The sequence below is a fragment of the Musca autumnalis genome, unplaced genomic scaffold (assembly GCF_047663935.1).
Source record: "Musca autumnalis isolate F117 unplaced genomic scaffold, ASM4766393v1 scaffold_4, whole genome shotgun sequence".
Classification (NCBI taxonomy): domain Eukaryota; kingdom Metazoa; phylum Arthropoda; class Insecta; order Diptera; family Muscidae; genus Musca; species Musca autumnalis.
In genome coordinates, this window is record NW_027411977.1 from 207,518,685 (window position 1) to 207,544,207 (window position 25,523).

The 25,523-nt window shown below is 38.8% G+C and overlaps 1 protein-coding gene across 2 annotated transcripts in view; it reads right to left on the bottom strand.

The window, feature by feature from the left end:
* Nucleotides 1–25,523, bottom strand: part of Ent3 (equilibrative nucleoside transporter 3) — a 53,368-nt gene that overhangs the window by 21,057 nt on the left and 6,788 nt on the right. For both annotated transcript variants that reach the window (XM_073983022.1, XM_073983023.1), the window contains exon 2: nt 24,592–25,513. In XM_073983022.1, the coding sequence (XP_073839123.1) occupies nt 24,592–24,764 (173 nt within the window). In that variant the 5' untranslated portion in view covers nt 24,765–25,513. The remainder of the gene's footprint in view (nt 1–24,591; nt 25,514–25,523) is intronic.

Here is a 25,523-nt window from a genome sequence, read left to right on the forward strand (position 1 = left end):
AATAGGTCTTGCTTCCAACAGTGAAAAAGCTACTTCCATTGTAGTTATTAGACTGATCCATCAGTGTAACACTGGTGTTATATTCTCCCTATTCACTCTCTATGCACTCTGGACGACCAGTCCGGATTTGTATAGAACTAAAACTGTTGGTAGTGCCGATTACAAAGTCTGATCGGAGACTTTTTTACTGAGAAGGACAGACCTCATCCCCCAAGCCCATACTGTGAAGCTTCGAATTGGTGCATGCGATGTAGACCTGATAGTTTTATGGTGAGCAACCGCTCTTTGGGAGCTCTCTAAAGGTACTTCGCAAAGGTACATTGGCCTACACATGGTATCACTACACCCGTTGAATGGTGCACCATGCATAAGGCTTTCGAGACGAGAAGCATGTACGTTATCGTTCTTTTCTGAAGGGTATTCTACAAATAAATCCAGCAGTGCTTCACAGTAGGGGCTTTCTGATCTGCATCTTACTCCAGGAAACCCATATAATTGCTCTTCGAATTGTTGCCTGTGGGATAGACGTAGAACATCTGTGTGGGCAGCCACACTTTAGGAGCTGTCTAAATAATCCCAAGAGGGTACTGGCCGATGCATGGTAAAGCTACTCCCATGCAATAGTGCAACATGGTCCATCAAATCGAGAATGATGTAAAATCTTTTGGATTCATGTGCAGTCTGCTTTCACAAATACCAATGTCATTCCGTCCTTATAGGCATTAAGATCAAGACAGGTAAGATCTTAGTGATAAATTTTCCCAAATGTTGTTTAGGATATTCTCTTCCGGGTTGTCGTCTCCGCCCACAATTACAGTCCAGGGCTGTGTCACGCAATGGCTTGAGCTGTTGGCTACAGTAGTAAGATATTTGCTGTCATTGTTTGGAGGAGAACATCTCCTTGGAGGACTTCTTTGTAATAGAAGACATGCCTAGTTAGCCTTTTTGGAACTGAAGACCTTCTTAGGGGTCTACGCTGGAAAAGAAGACCTCCTTTGAGGACTTATTTTGAATAGAAGACTTCCATAGAGAAAATCTTTATAATAGAAGACCTCCTTATAGGACTTCTTTGGAGTGGAAAACCCCTTTGGAAGATTACCTTGGAGGACTTCTTTGAAATAGAAGACATCCCTAGATAGCCCTTTTGGAACTGAAGACCTCCCTGGGGGTCTACACGGGAAAAGAAGACTTCCCGAAGTACTTATACTTCCATAGAGGAAATCTTTGGAGTAGAAGACCTCCCATAGGACTTCCTTGGGGGAGAAGACCTTTCTGGAGGACTTCTTTGGAGTAGAAAACCTTCCAAGATTACTTCATTGGAATATAAGTATTTCCTAGAGGATTTACTTGGTATAGAGGACCTCCCTAGATGACTTCTTTGGAATTGAAGACATCCCTAGAGGACTTCTATGGAGTAAAAGACCTCCACATATGACTTTAATTGAACAGAAGACATCCCTAGAGGACTTCTATTGAACCAAAGACCTCTCCAAAGTACTTATTTTGAATAGAAGACTTCCACAGAGGAAATTTTTGAAGTAGAAGACCTCCCTATTATACTCCTTTGGGGTACAAAACCTCTCTGAAAGACTTGTTCGGAATGGAATACTTTCCAAGATGACTTCATTGCAATATAAGACTTTCCTAGAGGACTTGACTATTGCATTAAGAGAGTAATCTGGTGGTTTTAAGACCTCCCTATAGGACTCCTTTGGGATAGAAAACCTCTGCGATATAAGACATTCCTAGAGGACTTGACTATTGCATTAAGAGAGTAATCTGGTGGTTTTAACAGCTTCCTAACCTTCACAGGTTGCGAGGGATTATGCGATGGCCTTGATATCTCCTCAAACTACCCAGGTGGCGATTGTGTTATTACCTTCAAATGCGTCCTGACAGCAGGTTTTTACAGAACAGCAGGTTTTTACAGTCGTCACCTCCATAGGAGTCTCGTCAGGGGGTCACTCCTACTCTTGATGTGGAAATTTCAGTGATAGAAATTTCTCTTGCAGCAAGATGAGGGTGGTTTCTTTCTACTTTACTCACAAATCAGAGGTGCGATCTCATCAGGTGAAATTCCTGTTCAGTGATATTTTTTGAGGCTGGAGCTTCCATCTTCCTCCTCCAATGCTTTCTGACTAAGGAGCAATGGGTTGTCGGATCTATCATTGGAACTGGTCAGTTCAACATCCTTTCCGACCGTTTTGGTATAAAGTATATGAAAACATGGATAAGTGTAGTGCCCATCAGTATAACCTCTTCAGTTAGTGATAATTTTTTCAAATGTCGTTCGGGATAACTTCTTCCGAAATATCGTCCCCGTCCGCAACTGCAGCCCGTGGTTGCGTCATGCAGGAGCTTGAGCTGCTGGCTACAATATTAGGATATTCGCTGTCAATTTCCGTTTTTTATTGCAGTCAGAGGAATTTTTTAGAGGAGAAGATCTCTCTGAAGATCTCCTTTGTAATAGAAGACTTCCCTAGAGGTGAAAACATGGATAACTGTATTGCCCATTGGTTCAACCTCTTCAGTCCGCGATAATTTTTTCAAATGTCGTTCAGGATAACTTCTTCCGAAATATCGTCCCCGTCCGCAACTGCAGCCCGTGGTTGCGTCATGCAGGAGCTTGAGCTGCTGGCTACAATATTAGGATATTCGCTGTCAATTTCCGTTGTTTATTACAGTCAGAGGAATTTTTTGGAGAAGAAGATTTCTCTGAAGAACTTCTTTGGAATAGAAGACTTCCCTAGTTAGCCATTTTGGAACTGAAAACCTCCCTGGAGGTCTTCACTGGAAAATAAGATTTCGCTAGAGGACTTAATTATAATAGAAGGACTCCCTTCAGGACTTCTTTCGTATTGAAGATCTCCAAAAAAAGAGACCCTTGGAACTGAAGACCTGCCTAGGAGACTTCTCTAGGCTTTTTTGAAGTAGAAGACTTCTCTGCAAAACTTAATTGGAAGAGAAGACCTCCCGAGAGGAATTCTTTGGAATAGAAGACCTCCCTAGGGTAACTCTTAGGAATGAAATACTTCTCTAGACGACTTCTTTGAAGTATAAGACTTCCCAGGAAGACTTGTTTGGAATAGAGGACATTCCTAGATGACTGCTTGGAAACTGAAGACCTCCCTAGAGTACTTCATTGGAACAGAGGATTTATTTGGAATATAACGCCTCCCCAGAGGACTTCTTTAGAACAGAAGATGTCCCTAAAGGACTTCTACTAAACGAAAGACCTCCCTAGAGGATTTCTATGGAGTAAAACAAAATTCACTAGAGGACTTCTATGGATTGTGACTTCTATTGAACCGAAAACCTAACAAGAGGACTTCTTTTGAACCGGAGATATTTATAGAGGACTTCTATTGATTAAAATGCATCCCAAATGAACTCTGTTGAAGGAAGACTACCCTAGAAGAATTCTTTGAAGAGAAAGACTTCTCTGGAAAACATCATTGAAATAGAAAATCTGCGTAGAGGATTTCTTTCGAATGTCAGACCTCTCTAAAGGACTTCTTTAGAATAGAAGACATCTCTAGAGGATTTATTTGGAGTAGAAGACCTCTTTGGAAGAGTTGTTTGGATAGAAGACCTTCCTAGATGATTTTTTTGGAACTGTTGACCTCCCTGGAGGACTTCATTGGAATAGACGACTTAATTGGAATTGAAGACCACCCCAGAGGACTTCATTGGAACAAAATATATCCCTAGAGGACTTCTACTGAACGAAAGACCTCCCTAGAGGATTTCTATGGAGTAAAAAACCTCCCTAAATGACTTCTACTGAACCGAAGACCCCCTAAATGCCTTGAATTGAACTGAAGAGCGCCCTAGAGGACTTTGCTGCAGGACTTGTTTGGAATAGAAGGCCTCCCTACAGGACTTCTTTGAAGTATAAAGACCTCCAAAATAGGACAGCTTTGGAATAGGATAACCCCTAGAGCACTTCTTTGAAATAGCAGACCTCCCTAGAGGGATTATTTGGAAAGGAAGACTTCCCCAAATTACTCCTTTGAAGTAGAAGATTTCTCTATAAGACTTCCTTAGAACAAAGAACTCTATTGAAGGAAGACTACCCTAGAAGAATTCTTTGAAGTGAAAAACTTCTCTGGAAGACTTCATTCGAATAGAAAATCTGCCTAGAGTATTTCTTTCGAATGTCAGACCTATCTAAAGGACTTCTATGGAATAGAAGACATCAATAGCGGATTTCTTTGGAGTAAAACTATTTCTATGGAGTAACAATCCTCACAAGATAACGTCTATGAAGTGTGCCTTCTATTGAACCGAAGACCTCCCTAAATGACTTCTATTAAACCAGAAACCTTCATAGAGGACTTTGGACTAGAGGACTATGGATAAAAATAAACTCCCAAAAGGACTCTATTAAACCGTATCTTTCCCTAAAGGCTTTCTATTGAACCGAAATGTCCCCGAAGGAATTCAATGGAATTGAAGATCTTCCTTGGGTATTTCTATCGATCCGGAGACTTCATAGAAGAATTATATTGAACCGAAGGACTGCCTAAAGAACTTCTATGGAATAGAAGACCTCCTTGAAGGCCTTCTATTGAAGGAAAGACTTCCTAGAGAACTTCTATTGAAACCAAAAGCTTCCTGGAAACTTCTATGGAACCGAACAATATCCTAGGAGATTTCTAATGAACTGAAAACCGCCATAGAGGACTTCTATTGAACCGAAGAGCTCTATTGGGATTTCAATTGTAGCGAAGACCATCACAGAGGACTTCTATGGATTAAAATATATCGCATATAGAACTTCGATTGAACCGAAGACCTCCCTAGAAGTATTCTATTGAATTCAATGCCTAAAGGCTTGCTATTGAACCGAAGAATCCCCAGAGAAATTCAATGGTATAGAAGATTTTCCTTGGGGAATTCTATTGAGCTGGAGACTTCTTTGAGGAATTCTATTGAATTGAAGACCTGCCTAAAGAGCTTCTATAGAATACAAGACTTCCTTGAAGGCCTTCTATTGAACGAAAGACCTCCTAGAGGACTTCTATCGAAACCAAAAGATTCCTAGAAAATTTCTATTGAACCAAATATAGAACCAAAGACATCCCTAGAGGACATCTATTAGACTGAAAACCTCACTAGAAAACTTATATTGGCCCGATGACCTCATTTCGATGGAACCGAAGGCTTTCCTAGATGACGTCTACTAGATAAATTACCCCCACCAAAGGACTTACACTAAACGGAATACATTCATATAGATCTTCTACGAGGGGGAAGGCTCGATACCTTTCTGACCTCATAATGAAAATGCAAATATTTACCATCGAAAATAGTTTTATTGTTTTTCAAGGTATGCTTCAGAATGATTTATATACATTTGCATGCGCTCAAACCAATCGTTGAAGCACTTTTTCCACTCCGAATGAGACACCTCCAGACCATTGTTTATGAACGCATCAACAGCAAAATCTGGCGACGTAAATCGTTGGCCACAACTTTTTTCTTGATTTGGGGGAATCAAAAGAAGTCATTGAGTTCCACGTCAGGGCTGTACGGCAAATGGCCAATCAATTCCACGTTTTGTCCCGTCATTTTCCTTGGGAAGTTATATTGAGCTGGAGACTTCCTATTGAATCGAAGAGCTGCCTAAAGAACTTCTATATAATGCAAGACCTTCTTGAAGGCCTTCTATTGAACATAAGTCCTCCTAGGGACTTATATGGAAACCAAAAGATTCTTAGACAATTTCTATTGAACCGAAGACTTCCCTAGAGGACAACTATTAGACTGAAAACCTCACTAGAAAACTTCTACTGGCCCGATGACCTCATTTCGATTGAGCCGAAGGCTTTCCTAGATGATGTCTACTAAATAGATTACCCCCACCAAAGGACTTGCACTAAATCGAATACATTCATAGAGGTCTTCAACGAGGGTAGCTCGATAATTTTTTGGTCCAATAATGAAAATGCAAATATTTACCATCGAAAATAGTTTTATTGTTTTTCAAAGTATTCATCAGAATGATTTATACACGTTTGCACGCGCTCAAACTAATCGTCGAAGCACTTTTTCCACTCCGAATGATACACCTCCAGAACATGATTTATGAACGCATCAACAGCAAAATCTGGCGACGTAAATCGTTGGCCACAACTTTTTTCTTGATTTGGGGGAATCAAAAGAAGTCATTGAGTGCCAAGTCAGGGCTGTACGGCAAATGACCAATCAATTCCACGTTTTGTTCCGTCAAAAAGACAGTGTTTTGAATCGAAGTGTGAGTTCTGATTCGTCTTCTCTTGTTCGTTTTTCGAATGTCTCCGAAGTCTTCAGGCAAACAAATTGCCGTGTATCATTCAGACTTTACCGTCCTACGTTCCTCAAGCCTTATAGTTGCCACATGATCAGTTTAGCCGAACATACTGGCGACCATTTGCTTCGAAGTGTTTTTTCCATAAACAACGTTCTTTGGTACCTTCGGTACCTCCAGATTTTCGGCATTTTGAAGGTTGTGGCCAAAATGGCAAAAATTTGGTATATAATCTACGTTGGGGGTACAAAACTTTCCACCTGAAATTTTTCGGTATAGGTCCACGTCCTCGTATAGCCCCCATAGAACGGTACCTCCCGATTTTCGGCATTTTGAAGGTTGTGTCCTCTTTATCTCACCGAAATGTCTAAAATTTGGTATTTAGTCCTCGTAAGTGGTACAAAACTTTCTATCTGAAATTTTTCAGTATGGGTCCACGCTTTCATATATCCCCCATAGAACGGTACCTACCGATTTTCGGTATTTTGAAGGTTTTGTCCTCTTTATCTCACCGAAATGTCTGAAATGTGTTTTTTAGTCTTCGTTAGGGGTATAAAACTGTTCGCCTGAAATTTGTCGGTATAGGTCCACACCTTGAAATAGCCACCATAGAACGGTACCTCCCGATTTTTGGAATTTAGAAGGTTGTGGGCTCTATATCCCAACAAAATGTCTAAAATTCGGTTTTTAGTCTTCTTTGGGGGTAAAAAATGTCCACCCGAAAATGGTGGTATAGGTCCACACCTTCAGATAGACCCCATAGAACGATATATACATCGATTTTCGGAATTTTGAAGGTTGTGGCCTCAATATCCCACCAAAATGTCTGAAATTTGGTATTAAGTCTTCCTTGGGGGTATAAAAGTTTCCACCTGAAATTTGTCGGTATATGTCCACGTCCTCATATAGCCCCCATAGAACGATACATCCCGATTTTCGGTATTTTAAACGTTGTGGCGTCAATATCCCACCGAAATGACTGAAATTTCGTATTAAGTCTTCGTTGGGGTATAAAAGTTTCCATCTGAAATTTGTCGATATAGGTCCACGTCCTTATACAGCCCCCATAGAACGATACATACCGATTTTCGAAATGTCTGAAATTTGGTATTTAGTCTTCAAGGAGGTACAAAATTTCTGACCTGAACTTTTTCGATATAGGTCCATCCTTTATATAGCCCCCATAGAACGGCATCTCCCGATTTGAAGGTTGTGGCCCCAATATCCCACAGAAATGGCTGAAATTTCGTATTTAATTTTCGTTGTGTGGAACGGTACTTCCTGATTTTCGGTATTTTTAAGGTTGTAGCTTGCTTTTCCATTGATTTTTTTTTTTTTAATTTCCCATAACAATATTTTATTTATATAACAAATTAAATGTATAATAAGCCATAATAATAACAATGTTTCACATGATCTTACTTCTTTAAACAATCTAAATGTTCACTTTTAAGTTGACTTTTATTCTATCACGACGTAAAGACAAGGTCGGCGCTATATCTTAGTTCCCAATTGCGTTCAGCAAACTATCTGTCTTCTATTGCCAGTAAATCGTTTTGTCGTCTATGTTTAGCAGTCATACTTCAAGTTAATTAATTGCGCAAAGCAACTACTCACGTTGTTGCTTTTTAAAATACTTGATGCTATTTTGATAACGTTTTTGTTGTTCGTCCACCAAATCTCCACAATGAAATTTTCTACAATTTTTTGCTACTACACCAACTCCTCCTATATGAACAGGCTTGGGTCGGGGCGTTGGACGATGCTTTTGATGATGCTTTCTATTATGATTGTGAGCTAATATCTCTGGAGAATATATTTGTATAGTCAGCAAGAGGATGAGAAGAAACAGCTTCCAAGTATGAACCCACATCATGACGGCCTTTTATAAACGAACTGCTAATAATTACAAAATAATAATGGACTTTTATATGTTTGGACGTAGCTACTAGATTTGTAGATTATTTTTATACACATTTTATTTTAATATTCTGAATTCTGATTCATATCACATAGCAACCAGTAAAACATTTTGCGGTTTTCTTTTATAGAAACAAATGTTTCAATTTATACAATATTTTATTTAAATATCATGTGATCTAAATAAAAGAAATCATCATAGCATATATTCACCACCTAGGTATTTTGAGGTTTTATTTAAGAAAAAATATTTTAATTTTATACTTTGATAATTTCATAATGTTATATCATCATTGTAATTTAGGGATTAAATACCAAGCAATTTCGGTGGGATATTGGGCCCACAACCTTCAAAATTCTAAAAATCGGGTGGTAGCGTTCTATAAAGGCTATATGAAAGTGTGAACCTATAAGTTTTATCCCCATGGAAGACTAAATACCAAATTTCTGCCATTTCGGTGTGATATTGACTGCAGAACCTTTAAAATACCGAAAATCAATAGGTACCGCTCTATGGGAACTATACGAAGGCGTGGACTTATACCAACAAATTTCAAGTTGAAAATTGTATACCCCCAACGAAGTCTAATTAACAAATTTCAGACATTTCGGTGGGGTATTGAGGCCACAACCTTCAAAATACCGAACATTTAGAGGTAAAGTTTTATGAGGGATATTTGAAGGCGTGAGCATAAACCGACAAATTTCACTTGGAAAGTTTTGTAAACCCAGCTTAGATTAAATAAAAAATTTCAGCCATTTCGGTGGGATATTACCGTCACAACCGAAAATCGGGAGTTACCGTTCTGTGGGGACTATATGAAGGCGTGGCTCTATACCTACAAATTGCTGGAATGTTTAGTACCCCCAACGAAGATTTAATATGAAATTTCAGCCATTTCAGTGTGATAAAGGGGCCACAGCCATTTCGGTAGGGTATTGAGGCCATAACCTTCAAAATACCGAAAATCGGGAGGTATCGTTCTATGGGGGCTATATGAAGGCGTGGACCTATACCGACAAATTTCTGTAGGAAAGTATTTTACCCCCAACGAAGATTAAATACAAAATTTCAGTCATTTCGGTGGGATATTACCGCCACAACCTTCAAAATACCGAAAATCCGGAGTTACAGTTCTGTGGGGACTATATGACAAAGTTCAGGTGGAAAGTTGTACATCCCCAACCAGACTAAATACTAAATGTCAGGCATTTCGGTACTATATTCAGGTAACAACCTTCAAAATGCCGAAAATCTAAACCGTTCTGTGGGGGCTATTGGAAGGCGTGGACCTATACCGACAAATTGCTGGTGGAAAGTTTTGTACCCCCAAGGGAGATTTAATATGAAATTTGAGCCATTTCAGTGTGATAAAGGGCCACAGCCATTTCGGTGGGGTATTGAAGCCACAACCTTCAAAATACCGAAAATCGGGAGGTATCGCTCTATGGGGGCTATATGAGGATGTGGACCTATACCGACAAATTTCAGGTGGAAAGTGTTGTTCAGCCGTATCGGTGGGATATTGAGGCCACAACCTTCAAAATTCAGAAAATCGGAAAGTATAGTTCTATGGGGGCTATATGAGGACGAGTACCAATACCGACAAATTTCAGGTGGAAAGTTTTGTACCCCCCCCCCCCCCCCCCCAAAGATGATTAAATTCCAAATTTCAGCCTTTCCGGTGTGAACAACAATGAACTGGTAAAATTTTCTCATCATATTGGACAATAAATGTTGCCGTTAGGGCAATTTCGTGAAAAGTCAAGCTTTAAGGCCCCGGTGCACAGTGCACACTGGTCCCAAAAATCGATATCAACAAATGGAAGTTTTAGTACAAGGTTTTCTGATTGCTTTTACATAAAAATTTTTACACATTATTCGCATAAAATGTGCTGGAAATAACATTTCTTATAATACTTTTTTGTGGATTTTTTTCCAAGTCTTTAAAGTTGAATTGAGTTTTACTAACTTCGCCATCCTTTGTCACTCTCCAATTTTTTGAAGAATTTTCGAAATAGTGTCATGTTTACAAAATAATTGGTTCCAGCTGCATATATTTACATTTCCGTGTGTGACATTAAAAATACTGACGATGTCTCTGGTAGTTTCAGTGAATATGCCGTATTACTGTATTTACGGTTTTTGACCATTGGGAACCCCAAATACCAAAGTACAGCCAATTAGGACCGAAAATATAGATAAAAGTTTTAAAATACGTGAAATCGGGTGGTACCGCTACATTGGGGCTATAGGAAAAACTGGACCCATATTGATGATTTTTTGGCTAAAGTATTTTTTACTTATTTTTAGCATATACTGAAAAAATCAGATTGATCCGATGATTATAAATATTTTGTCGTACCTTCCCATACAAGTGGGACCACTGTGCAGTGATGGCACTTACATGTAAAGGTATGACAAAAATACTTCTAGATACTATATCGAACTGAAATGTTTATCAATGGGTCCCAATGGTCTAAAAAACACTCTAACAAAAACATTGTATTCCTATTTCCAAGTTTTCGCGTGGTTCCCATGTAACGAATCATCCCGAATTGAATTATATTACTGTTACCAACACATTGTTCAATCGAATTTGCTGTAATCAGGTACCAGGAGTATACACCCATATGATTAATATCTCGATTTATTTCGGCAGATGTTAACCAAATATTCAAACCCAATGGGTTTTTATACCCTCCACCATAGTATGGAGGGTATATTAAGTTTGTCATTCTGTTTGTAACACATCGAACTAATCATTTGCGACCCTATAAAGTATATATATTCTTGATCAGGATAAAATTCTAAGACGATCTAGCCATGTCCGTCTGTCCGTCTGTTGTAATCACTCTAGCGTCCGCAATAATTGAGATAGAGTGCTGAGGGTCTTTTTTCCATAGGCAAGTCAAGTTCGAAGATGGGCTATATAGGTCCACTCTTTGGTATAGCCCCCATATAACGGTACCTCCGGATTTCAGGTATTTTGACGTTCTTCGCCACATTTGCAGACCGAATTAGCTATAATTTGGCACTTAGGGTTCCTAGTGATCAACAAACTTATATCCCAAAGGATATGGGCATAGGTCCATTTTTCGGCATAGTCCCCATATAACGGTACCTCCCGATTTTCGGTATTTTGAGAATTTTAGCTACAGTTTTTAACCGAAATATCTGTAATTTGACATTTGAAGTTCTCAGTGGTCATAAAACATCTCCAACGAAACATCGTCAACATAGGTCCATGTTTTGGTATAGCCCCCATATAACGGTATCTCCCGATTTTCGGTATTTTGAGAATTTTAGCTGCAATTTTTAACCGAACTAGCTGTAATGATCGGTATTTTGAGAATTTAGCTACAATTTTGTCTATTCAAAAATAATCGTCAATATAGGTCCATGTTTTGGTATATCCCCCCATATAACTGTACCTCCCGATTTTCGGGTATTTTCAGTGGTCACTAAATTTCTTCACTAAAATTCGTCAACATTGGCCCATTTTTGAGGGTCTACATTGTTTTGATGAAACTACCCTCAATTTGACTCTTGAAGTTCCCTGCAGCCATAAAAATTTTCCGCCAAAAAATTTAAACATAGGTTGACTCTTGGATATAGCCCCGTAGGTGGTACCGTTCACCTAGCTGAACACATTTTTATACCCTACACCACTATGTATAAAGGGGTATTATGTGTTAGTGCATTTGTATGTAACATACAAAAGGAAGCGAGATAGACCCATAGTTCCTTCTAGGGATATACATAGAATCACTTTCTGAGTCGATTTATGCATGTCCGTCCGTCCGTCCGTCCGTCCGTCCGTCCGTTCGCAACATACAGGTCGCATTTGTTGACCGATTTCGCTGAAAATTAGGGAATACAATTTTTTTAAGAGGAAGATCAAGTTCGAAGATTCGATATATCGGTCCACGTTTTGGTATAGCCCCCATATAACGGTACCCCCCGATTTACGGTATTTTGACGTTTTCAGCTACATTTTCAAACCGATTTGGCTATAATTTGACATTTAGGGTTCTTAAGTGTCAATAAACATATATAACAAAACTTTTGGACATAGGTCCACGTTTTGGTATAGCCCCCATATAACGGTACCCCCCGATTTGCGGTATTTTGACGTTTTTAGCTACATTTTCAGACCGATTTAGCTATAACTTGACATTTAGGGTTCTTAAGTATAAATAAATTTATATCACAAAAGTTGTGGACATAGGTCCACGTTTTGGTATAGCCCCCATATAACGGTACCCCCCAATTTACGGTATTTTGACGTTTTTAGCTACATTTTCAGACCGATGTAGCTATAATTTAACATCTAGGGTTCTTAAGTGTCAATAAACTTATATAACAAAAGTTGTGGACATAGGTCCCCGTTTTGGTATAGCCCTCATATAACGGTGCCCCCCGATTTACGGTGTTTTGATGTTTTTAGCTACATTTTCAGACCGATATAGCTATAATTGACATTTAGGATTCTTAAGTGTCAATAAACTTATACAACAAAAGTTGTGGACATAGGTCCACGTTTTGGTATAGCCCCCATATAACGGTACCCTCCGATTTCGATTTGCGGTACTTTGACGCTTTTAGCTACATTTTCAGACCGATGTAGCTATAATTTAACATTTAGGGTTCTTAAGTGTCAATAAACTTATATAACAAAAGTTGTGGACATAGGTTCCCGTTTTGGTATAGCCCCCATATAACGGTGCCCCCCGATTTACGGTGTTTTGATGTTTTTAGCTACATTTTCAGACCGATATAGCTATAATTTGACATTTAGGGTTCTTAAGTGTCAATAAACTTATACAACAAAAGTTGTGGACATAAGTCCACGTTTTGGTATAGCCCCCATATAACGGTACCCTCCGATTTGCGGTACTCTGACGCTTTTAGCTACATTTTCAGACCGATGTAGCTATAATTTAACATTTAGGGTTCTTAAGTGTCAATAAACTTATATAACAAAAGTTTTGGACATAGGTCCCCGTTTTGGTATAGCCCCCATATATCGGTGCCCCCCGATTTACGGTGTTTTGATGTTTTTAACTACATTTTCAGACCGATATAGCTATAATTTGACATTTAGGGTTCTTAAGTGTCAATAAACTTATACAACAAAAGTTATGGACATAGGTCCACGTTTTGGTATAGCCCCCATATAACGGTACCCTCCGATTTGCGGTACTTTGACGCTTTTAGCTACATTTTCAGACCGATGTAGCTATAATTTAACATTTAGGGTTCTTAAGTGTCAATAAACTTATATAACAAAAGTTGTGGACATAGGTCCCCGTTTTGGTATAGCCCCCATATAACGGTGCCCCCCGATTTACGGTGTTTTGATGTTTTTAGCTACATTTTCAGACTGATATAGCTATAATTTGACATTTAGGGTTCTTAAGTGTCAATAAAGTTATATAACAAAAGTTGTGGACATAGGTCTACGTTTTGGTATAGCCCCCATATAACGGTACCCTCCGATTTGCGGTACTTTGACGCTTTTAGCTACATTTTCAGACCGATGTAGCTATAATTTAACATTTAGGGTTCTTAAGTGTCAATAAACTTATATAACAAAAGTTGTGGACATAGGTCCCCGTTTTGGTATAGCCCCCATATAACGGTGCCCCCCGATTTACGGTGTTTTGATGTTTTTAGCTACATTTTCAGACTGATATAGCTATAATTTGACATTTAGGGTTCTTAAGTGTCAATAAAGTTATATAACAAAAGTTGTGGACATAGGTCTACGTTTTGGTATAGCCCCCATATAACGGTACCCTCCGATTTGCGGTACTTTGACGCTTTTAGCTACATTTTCAGACCGATGTAGCTATAATTTAACATTTAGGGTTCTTAAGTGTCAATAAACTTATATAACAAAAGTTGTGGACATAGGTCCCCGTTTTGGTATAGCCCCCATATAACGGTGCCCCCCGATTTACGGTGTTTTGATGTTTTTAGCTACATTTTCAGACCGATATAGCTATAATTTGACATTTAGGGTTCTTAAGTGTCAATAAACTTATATAACAAAAGTTGTGGACATAGGTCCACGTTTTGGTATAGCCCCCATATAACGGTACCCTCCGATTTGCGGTATTTTGACGTTTTTAGCTACATTTTCAGACCGATGTAGCTATAATTTGACATTTATGGTTCTAAAATGTCAATAAACTTATATAACAAAAGTTGTGGACATAGGTCCACGTTTCGGTATAGCCCCCATATAACGGTACCCCCCGATTTACGGTAGTTTGACAGTTTTAGCTACATTTTCAGACCGATTTAGCTATATTTTAACACTTAGGGTTCTTAAGTGTCAATAAACCTATATAACAAAACTTGTGGACATAGGTCCACGTTTTGGTATAGCCCCCATATAACGGTACCCCCGATTTGCGGTGTTTTGACGTTTGTAGCTACATTTTCAGACAGATGTAGCTATAATTTGACATTTAAAGTTCTTAAATGTCAATAAACTTATATGACAAAACTTGTGGACATAGGTCCACGTTTTGGTATAGCCCCCATATAACGGTTCATTTAAGTTCATATTTTCGTATAGCCCAGATACCTCCGAACTAGCTGTTAATGACATTTGAAGTTCCCACGTTATGTACCGATTTTCGATATTTTGAAGATTCTAGCTAAATTTTTTAACCGAATTAGGAGTTATTTGACATTAAAAGCTCCCATCAAAAACTGTCAACATAGGCCCATGTTTTATTATAACCCCTATATAACAGTACCTCCCAATTTCTAGCCAAAAATTGTCAACATACATAGTTAGATATAGGCACCATAAAAAAGGGCCTCCCGAATGAAGCATAAATGTACATAAACATTATCTGACATTTTAACGTACCCACTTAAAGTTGGGGACAGGAATGAAAAGTAATTATTCCATTTTAGTTCAGAATATTTTATGGTGGAGGGTATGAAAAGTTCGGCCCGGCCGAACTTAATGCTTTTTTACTTGTTTTAGGTTAGATTAGATAACACTGTCCAACAAAATGGAAGTGAAAGTCTGGGGCACGGAATATTCCTCTTGGGGAAGAAAGGCCTTGGCGAGTATATTATGAACCCCGAAGGACAGATCCGCCGTGAGTCGAACTACGCGTTATGGCGTGATGAAATTTTTGTTAGAGACGCTGTGGGCCATCAGGAATTAGCGTTATATCTTTGTTTACTGTTGCTTAAGTGCTCTACAAAAAACAACAAACAAAGATATAATGCTAATTCATGATGGCTTACAGGGTCTCTTGCAAAAACTTCATCACGCCATAACGCGGAAGTTCGACTCACGGCGCATCTGTCCTTCGCGGTTTTTAATATACACACACCAAGGGCTTTCATCTCCAAAAGGAATTATCTCTGCCCCAACATTTGTGATCACAGTGTAATTTAAGCAATAGTGGGAGGCAGTAAATTTGTAAAAGGACCCTAAGTATTCCCTAATTTATGGTGGAGGGTATAAAAAGTTCGGCCCGGCCGAACATAACGACTTTTTACTTGTTATAATTAATTTAGAGTTCAGAAAACCACCTTATAAAGTAATATGATATCATTCCACTTTTGACCACAGCCTCCATATAGGGTTACCATTCATTTTTCGGTACTTTATACGATTTAATCACCTTTTTCTGCAAAGAAGTATCTTTAATAACGTATTTTTGGTGCTCAGTGTGGGGAAAATTTCCACTTCTTTGCTTGTTGCAACATTATGGTGTCCCATACAAGAAAAATATTTATTAAAGTGTATACCCCCTTCTATTTTTCTTTCACGTGTTTTCAGTGCGGCTCCAAGTTACCATGATAAAAGACATCACTAGTAGCACAAACAACATTATATTGAACATAAAAATATAAATATAAATTCAGCACATAAAAACTTTTGGTCATAACTGCTAAAATCGAAAATTTCCACAAAAAGTCTAACCAGTTTTAAAATCTACAGACCCTTGGCTTTATTTTGGTGCTAGTGGCGATTTTTGTATATGCTTGGAAAGTAACTAAAACTATAAGGAAATCCAATATTTTCATTTTGACCTATATTATAACTAAAATATTTGGTAACCCTTGCAAATTAAAGCAATTGTTATATCGACACCTCCAAATAATAGTATGCTAAGTCTAAAAAGTGAGTTTTACAGGAGAAGCTCTCAAAGTTTGGAATTTTTTTTTTTTTTTGGAACTTCAGTACTATGCTAAGTCAATATTTGTTTATAACTTCTGTTCGGATTGACCGATCATTACCAAAATTAGACAGAATTTAAGTTAAAGGACGTTCGACACCTCCAAATAATAGTTTGCTAATTCTGAAAAGCGAGTTTTGCAGGACAAGCTCTAAAAGTTTGGAAATTTCTTTGACCTTCAGTACTATGCTCAGTAAATATTTGTTTATAACTTCTGTTCGGATTGTCCGATCATTACCAAAATTTGACAGAATTTAAGTTAAAGGACGTTAAATATAAAAATGTAAAGAACTTGAAAACATGCTAAGTCGACTTAGCATACTATTGTTTGGAGGCGTCGATATGTAGGAAAACGAAGGAGATATGAAGGAGATTTACTAAATCATTCACCTTATCTCAAGGCGTGAATAATAGTCCTTTATTTCAGAAACTCGCTTATAATATGACAATTTTTTCTAATTTTAAAATATTTTTTTCTCCATGTTTATAAATGTTTTTCTCCTTAAGAACCGCGAAAAATTGCAAAAAAAATGAGTTTCGAAAAATTTGAAATGTTTAGAAGCGATTTACATCTTTAAATTTTACAAATGGTGACATAATTTTGTTTTTATTTTTGTCATTGGTTGCATCCACTGTGCACAGTGGCACGTGTTAACATATTCCGATTGTGTTCAAACTTTGGCAATCTTAAAATCTAACAAAACTAAACACTTATTTAAAACCACCCTTGTGTTCATAAAACGTCTCCACCAAAAATTGTTACCGTAGGTCAATGTTTTGGTATATCCCCATATAACAGTATCTCCCTATTTTCGGTATTTTGAGGATTTTAGCTACTTTTTTTGGCCGAACTACCAGTAATTTAACATTTGAGGTCCCAGTAGTCACAAAACTTCTCCTCCAAAAATTGCCAACATAGATCAATGTTTTGCTATAGCCCCCATATAAAGTACCTCCCGATTTTCGGTACTTTTAGGGTTTAAGCTAAATTTGTTGACTGGGCTACCAGTAATTTAACATTTGACGTCTCCACCAAAAATTACCGACATTGGTCCAGGTTTTGGTGTAGCCTCCATATAACGGTACCTTCAGATTGTTGGTATTTTGAGGATTTTAGGTACATTTTTTATCGAAATACCTGTAACATAACATGTGACGTTCCCAGTGCTCACAAAACTTCTTCACAAAACTTTGTCAACACAGGTATAGCCCACATATAACGGTACCTTCCGATTTACGGTATGTTGAGGATGTTAACTACGTTATTTGACCGAACTACCTTTAATTTAAAATTTAGATTCCCAGTGGTCACCAGTGGGTGACGTAGGGGATGAATGATACCAAGGAACGGTCCTGACCGGGTTAGTAACGTTCCCCTAGGAAAAACAGCCTACTATGAAAAAATGAAAGAAAAGAAAAACAAATCCCTCCAAAGTTGACGACCCCCGCAAACGTTTTAAGGACCATGATCTGCGATGGAATGTTCGCACTCTTTATAGAGAAGGTGCAGTTTATGCTTTGGCAGATGTACTGGAAAAGTACAAGGCCAATATTACTGCCATACAGGAAATACGATGGAACGGGAAAGGCGTCAAACAACACCTAAAGGTGACCACTGTATTATAGCTTCCATGACATATAGCATGAGTTTGGTTGCGGATTTGTAGTTGGTCGGACGTTAAAACACCTGGTCTCCAGCTTCACACCAGTGAATGAAAGACTTGCTACAATTCGAATAAAAGCAAAATTCTTCAACATCAGCTTTATTTGCGCTCATGCACCCACTGAAGACAAGGACGAACTGACCAAAGATATATTTTATGAGCGCTTAGAAGAAACATATGACCGTTGTCCTGCCCATGACATTAAAATTATTCTAGGCGATTTTAATGCCCCAACAGTCGGAAAATTCAGTCTCCACAGTGAAACATCTGATAATGGTATGAGGCTGATAGACTTCGCAGCGGCGAAAAACATGGTAGTTAGCAGCACCAGATTTCAACATCTCGACATCCATAAGGGCACCTGGCTGTCTCCAGATCAGAAAACAAGAAATCAAATTGATCACGTTGTGATAGATGGAAGACATTTATCGAGCGTGTTGAATGTGCGTTCGTTCCGAGGAGCAAACATAGACTCGGACCACTACCTTGTTGCAGCAAAGGTACGCACCCGGTTAAACGTAGGAAACAAAGTACGAACAGACACAACACGAAAGTTAGACATCGGTAAGCTGCAATCACAACAGATAGTCACAGCATATTCCACTCAACTAGCCCAATTGCTTAATCAAAGCACTCATCATCCCGATAACATATCAGAGCAATGGCAAACTATTGCCCACTCCATGCAAACCGCCGCAAAATCCATACTTGGATACCAGAGACCTCCACCAAGGAATCCATGGTATGATCAGGAGTGTCGTGCTGTTACCGAAGAGAAAATGCGGCATATAGGGCTACTTTACAATCCGTAGCAACGCGTAGGGCACGAGAGAGGTATCGGGAGAAAAGGAGAGAGGAGAAACGTCTTTTCCGCAGGAAAAAGACAGATATGTAAAACCGGGAGTGTGAAAAAATCGAGATGTATATGAACCAGAATGAATTCCGAAAATTCTACCAAAGAGTCAAGCAACAAACTGATGGTGACAGGCACATTCTCCTGTACTCGTAGAGACCAGCAAGGTGATTTGGTAACTGATACAGATATTGTGCTCAGGATATGGAAAGAACATTTTTCAATACTGTTGGTATCCAATAGCAGCAAAGACGACGAAGATACCACAGACCCAATCCCAGAAGATGGTATTGAATGTATACCGCCCAGCCAAGATGAGGTAAAGACAGCAATAAATCGGCTGAAGAATAATAAGGCAGCAAGAGCCGATGGCTTATGCTAAGTTTACATTTACGAAATCCACTCGATTTCATCTGTCAATTCCATAGCTCAAACGTCAAATGAAATCTCATCTGAAATCCATTGGATTTCATTTGACGTTTAACCTATGGATTTGACAGATGAAATCGAGTGGATTTCGTAAATGTAAACATAGCATTACCAGCCGAGCTGTTCAAAACCGGAGGCGACACGCTGACAAGGTGTATCATCAGCGAGTTAGCACCATCTGGCATGAAGAACGAGTACCCGACGATTGGAACCTGAGTATCCTGTGCCCAGTCCACAAGAAGGGAGGTAAGACTGTATGCTCTAACTATAGGGGCATTAGTCTGCTCCCTATTGCCTACAAGATCGTGTCGGGTATATTGTGCGAACGACTAAAGCCTATGGTCAACGAGATAATTGGATCATACCAATGCGGCTTTAGACCTGGCAAGTCCACCATTGACCAGATATTTACCCTGCGGCAAATCCTGGAGAAGACCCAAGAGATGCAGATCGACACCTACCACCTTTTTGTCGATTATAAAGCAGCCTTCGACAGCCCACTGCGTTCAAAGGTATTCCAAGCCATTTCTGAATTTCGTATCCCCGCAAAGCTCATGCGCCTTTGTAAAATGACTTTAACTGACCCAAGGTCCTCAGTTAAAATAGGAAAGAACCTCTCAGAAGTGTTTAGTACCAAAAGAGGTTTCAGACAAGAAGACAGCCTTTCGTGTTGTCTCTTCAACATCCTGCTTGAAAAGGTTATACGAGAGGCAAACGTCAAAAAAAGTGGCACAATCTACACCAATAGCCACATGTTACTTGCTTATGCTGATGATATAGACATCATGGGACGATCAGTAAAAGAAGTAACTGATACCTTTATGATGGCCGAAGGAGAATCTGCTAAAGTGGGTCTGGCGGTAAACGGTGAGAAGACAATGTTAATGGTGTCGAAGCGCAATGCGTCCATTGTGTTTGGACCAACTGTGGAAGTTGGTTCCTATAATTTTGAGGTAGTAAAAGACTTCGTCTACCTTGGCACCTCCGTAAACACAACAAACCACATCAGTTGTGAAATAAAAAGAAAATTATATTGGCCAACAGATGCTACTTTGGTTTAAGTAAGCAGTTTAAAAGGAAAGCCACATCTCGTCAAACAAAAATAACGCTCTACAAAACACTAATACTAGCCGTGCTGATGTATGCCTCCGAAGCCTGGGTACTTGCGCAAGCAGAATTGCGCAGAAAATTCTTCGAAAGATCTACGGACCAATCTGCATTGACGGTTAATGTCGACGTCGCATGAACCACGAGCTGTATCTGCTATACAACTACATCAATATAGTTAAACGTATTGAGATGCAGCGATTGCGTTGGGTAGGCCATATCACAAGAATGAATGAGCGATGATGAACCCGCTAAAAAGGTGTATAATTACGGACCGCTTGGCGGTGCACGCTGAATTGGCAGGCCAAGGAATAGGTGGCTCAAACAAGTGGATGAAGAGATAAAAAGACGCGGTATTCCAGAGTGCGAAGCAACAAATGGAGAGAAATGGAAATCTTTTCTTAGTTCGGCCTATGGAACAAATGTTCTGTAATGGGCCAGATAAGTAAGTAAGAGCACCGTGAATTTGTATGGGTGAAAGGAGAATTTTCACGAAAATGTTCTAAAGGCCACATTTATTGTCCAATCGATGAGAAAAATTTTACCAGTTCCTACAAAAAATTGCGAAAATCGGCTGGATTTTATTATTAGGCTATATTATAGGGCCCCAACTGGCCAGGATTTTTTTCTAGCCACTGCAATAAACTGTTAAAATTTTCTCATCGATTGTACAATAAATTTTGCCTTTAGGGCATATTCCGATTGTGCTCAAACTTTGGCAATCTTAAAAAATCCGGCAATCTAAAAAATCCACAAAACATATCCACCAAAAATTGCTAACATAGGTCCATGTTTTGGTATAGTTCCCATATAACGCTACCTTCCAGATTTTCGTTTTTTTTAAGATTTTAGCTACAATTTTTAACAGAATTAGCTGTAACTTAACATTTAAAGTTCCCAGTGGTCACAAAACATTTCCACCAAATATCGTGACATAGGTCCATATTTTGGTACAGCCCCCTTATAACGGTACCTTCAGATTTTCGGTATTTTGAGGAATTTAACTACAGTATTTAACCGAACTACCTGTAATTTCATATTTGAGGTTTTCTGCAGTCTAAACACATCTCCACCAAAAATTGTATGTTCTAGGTCTATGTTTATAACGGTACTTCCCGATTTTTATTATACCCTCCACCATAGTATGGAGGGTATATTAATTTTGTCATTCCGTTTGTAACACATCGAACTAATCATTTGCGACCCTATAAAGTATATACATATATTCTTGATCAGGATAAAATTCTAAGACGATCTAGCCATGTCCGTCTGTCCGTCTGTTGTAATCACTCTAGCGTCCGCAATAATTGAGATAGAGTGCTGAAATTTTGCACCCGAGGGTCTTTTTTCCATAGGCAGGTTCGAAGATGGGCTATATCGGTCCACTCTTTGGTATAGCCCCCATATAACGGTACCTCCGGATTTGAGGTATTTTGACGTTATTCGCCACATTTGCAGACCGAACTAGCTAAAATTTGGCACTTAGGGTTCCTAGTGATCAACAAACTTATACCCCAAAGGATATGGGCATAGGTCCATGTTTTGGTATAGTCCCCATATAACGGTACCTCCCGATTTTCGGTATTTTGAGAATTTTAGCCACAATTTTTAACCGAACTATCTGCAATTTAAAATTTGAGGTTCTCAGTGGTCATGAAATATCTCCACCAAACATCGTCAACATAGGTCCATGTTTTGGTATAGCCCCCATATGTCGGTACCTCCCGATTTTCGGTATTTTGAGAATTATAGCCACAGTTTGTAACCGAACTAACCGCAAGTTGACATTTGAGGTTCTCAGTGGTCATGAAACATCTCTACCAAACATCGTCAACATAGGTCCATGTTTTGGTATGGCCCCCTTATAACCGTACCTCCCGATTTTCGGTATTTGGAGCATTTTAGTTAAAATTTTTAACCAAACTAGCTGTAATTAGACATTTTAGGTTCTCAGTGGTCATGAAATATCTCCACCGAACATCGTCAACATAGGTCCATGTTTTGGTATAGCCCCCATATAACGGTACCTCCAGATTTTCGGTATTTTGAGAATTATAGCCACAGTTTGTAACCGAACTAACCGCAAGTTGACATTTGAGGTTCTCAGTGGTCATGAAACATCTCTACCAAACATCGTCAACATAGGTCCATGTTTTGGTATAGCCCCCATATAACGGTACCTCCAGATTTTCGGTATTTTGAGAATTATAGCCACAGTTTGTAACCGAACTAACTGCAAGTTGACATTTGAGGTTCACAGTGGTCATAAAACATCTCCAATGAAACATTGTCAATATAGGTCCATGTTTTGGTATAGCCCCATATAACTGTATCTCCCGATTTTCGGTATTTTGAGAATTTTAGCTGCAATTTTAAACCGAACTAGCTGTAATGATCGGTATTTTGAGAATTTTAGCTACAGTTTTGTCTATTCAAAAATAATTGTCAATATACATAGGTCCATGTTTTGGTATATCCCCCCATATAACTGTACCTCCCGATTTTCGGCAATTTTCAGTGGTCACGAAATTTCTTCACTAAAATTCGTAAACATGGGTCCATTTTTGAGGGTCTACATTGTTTTGATGAAACTACCCTCAATTTGACTCTTGAAGTTCCCTGCAGCTATAAAACTTTTCCCCCAAAAAATTTAAAGATCGGTTGACTCTTTGATATAGCCTCGTAGGTGGTACCTTTCACCTAGCTGAACCCATTTTTTTAGATTAGATTAGATAACACTGTGCAACAAAATTGAGGTGAAAGTCTGGGGCACGGAAAATTCCTCTTGGGGAAGAAAGGCCTTAGTGAGTATATTATAAACTCCGAAGGACAGATGCGCCGTTAAGTTCGGCCCGGCCGAACTTAACTACTTTTTACTTGTTTACAATTTTTACATTTAAATTTTTGACCGAAACATCTGTAATTTGATATTTGAGATTCCAAGTGGTCGCAACCAGGGATGCCAACTGTTTCGAGGTAAAAATCGCTACAGCCACATACGCACCATAGGTCTGTGGCGATTTTTACCTTAAAACAGTTGACATTCCTGCTTAAACGGTGGTTTTTGTACGTCAAAAATCACCACAAGTAGCGGGAAAACCACCAACTTGGCACCCCTGGTCGCAACACTTTCTCACCAAAAACTGTCTTTATATGACCATGTTTTGTTATAGGCCCCATATAACGCTACCTTCCGATTTTCGGTTTTAGATACATTTTTGTGACTAAACTACCCGTAGTTTGATATTTGATCGTCCCAGTAGTCAAAAAACTTCTCCACAAAAATATTAGTCACATTAACCACTGTGCCAAACAGGGGTGCCAAGTTGGTGGTTTTCCCGCTACTTGTGGTGATTTTTGACGTACAAAAACCACCGTTTAAGCAGGAATGTCAACTGTTTTAAGGTAAAAATCGCCACAGACCTATGGTGCGTATGTGGCTGTAGCGATTTTTACCTCGAAACAGTTGGCATCCCTGGTGCCAAACACTTTAATAAAAGATTAATATTTCAACTCGCCCCTCCCTGCCTTACCCATCATTACATGAATGGTTTTGCATGTTATGTGAAAATTAAATAATTCTGCTATAACAAATTATTATTAAATATTAGACTATCATCCCCAAAAAAACGAAATACTATTCTGCATTGCCATTATCCACCCTTGCTTGGCACATACTTATGGAACTGTTTCCCCCTTCAGATAAACGATGACCGCTAGACACAAGACATTAGCACGCAAGTGTATAAACAACAACAATAAAGCTGGCTGGCTGCCTACATAGTGGCGAACAATAAAAATATTTAAATGTTGAAATAAAAAGACTAGGTAGGCGATTGATAAATGTTGGCAAATTTAAATAATATACCCCCTTCCATTGGGTTAAGTTTGTGTGCACTCGACTACAGCAGGCGAATGCACAACAACAATCGCACTGACCTATTCCAAAAGGCCCACAAGAAAAAAATGTAAATAATTTGCATATAAATTTTAGGAACCATGAACTCTGGCGAGTTGATTCGCGCAAATACATGTACGAGTATACGCAAATTGACTGCTTTTAATCTAAAGTTGTTCGAACGGTTCGATTCTACATTATTACTCACCTATTGTAGGGTAGCACAAAACCAATACCGGCCGCCAACATGGCCAAATAGACCATATGTTTTTGATCCTTTGGAGCACGTATATCATTCTCTGGACTATCCATGGGTTCATGACGTATGCCGGAACTTCGACCCTCTAGCGGTTCATAAGTGGTTGATTGTGCGGATTCCATGTTGTTGTTGTTATTTTTTTTTTCTTTTTGCTGTTTCGTAGTTTGGTTCCTTTTTCCTTTCGTTCTTTATGGTGTTTTAACCACTCTCAAATTTATTGTTTGTGTTTATTTTCTCTATGAGTGTGTATGTATGTTTTAAGCTAGAAGAGGACCTGCCCAATGAATTTGTATTTGTGCGGGCTTAATGTTGTACACTGACACACACAGGACACACTTGCCACAATTTTAAACACAGGATATTCGAGCAGCGTACACGTCCAACAAGACACTTTATAAATGATGTTACGTGCAGCAGTAGTACTTAAAACCGGATATTATGCACAACAACACCACCACTACTACTACCACAACGCATCATATTAAGTATACGCACGTACACACTCTCTGCTAACTCAGTCGTCGTCATTTACGAAATCCGGTAATTAAAGGAAGAAGTTCGTCGAGCACAACACAGGGAGACAACACCAACGAACCGCAACAATTGAAATATTTTAATGGAGAGAATAACGACAATTGAGAGAGAGAGTCTGAGAAAACTTTTATTATGTTACCGTTCTTTTTTTATTGTCAAAGCACTATTTATCATCCATCAATCGACAGCAACAACTACACAGAAAGTGGTGTTTTTTCTTTAGTTTTTTTCTTCTTCTTTACAATTTCTTTCTTTTTTGTTTGTTTGTTTTTCTTTTTGTATTTTCTTTTCACAAAGTCAATGCTAAACAAAATCGCCTGTTTCAGACTTTAAGGCGCTGCAATTGA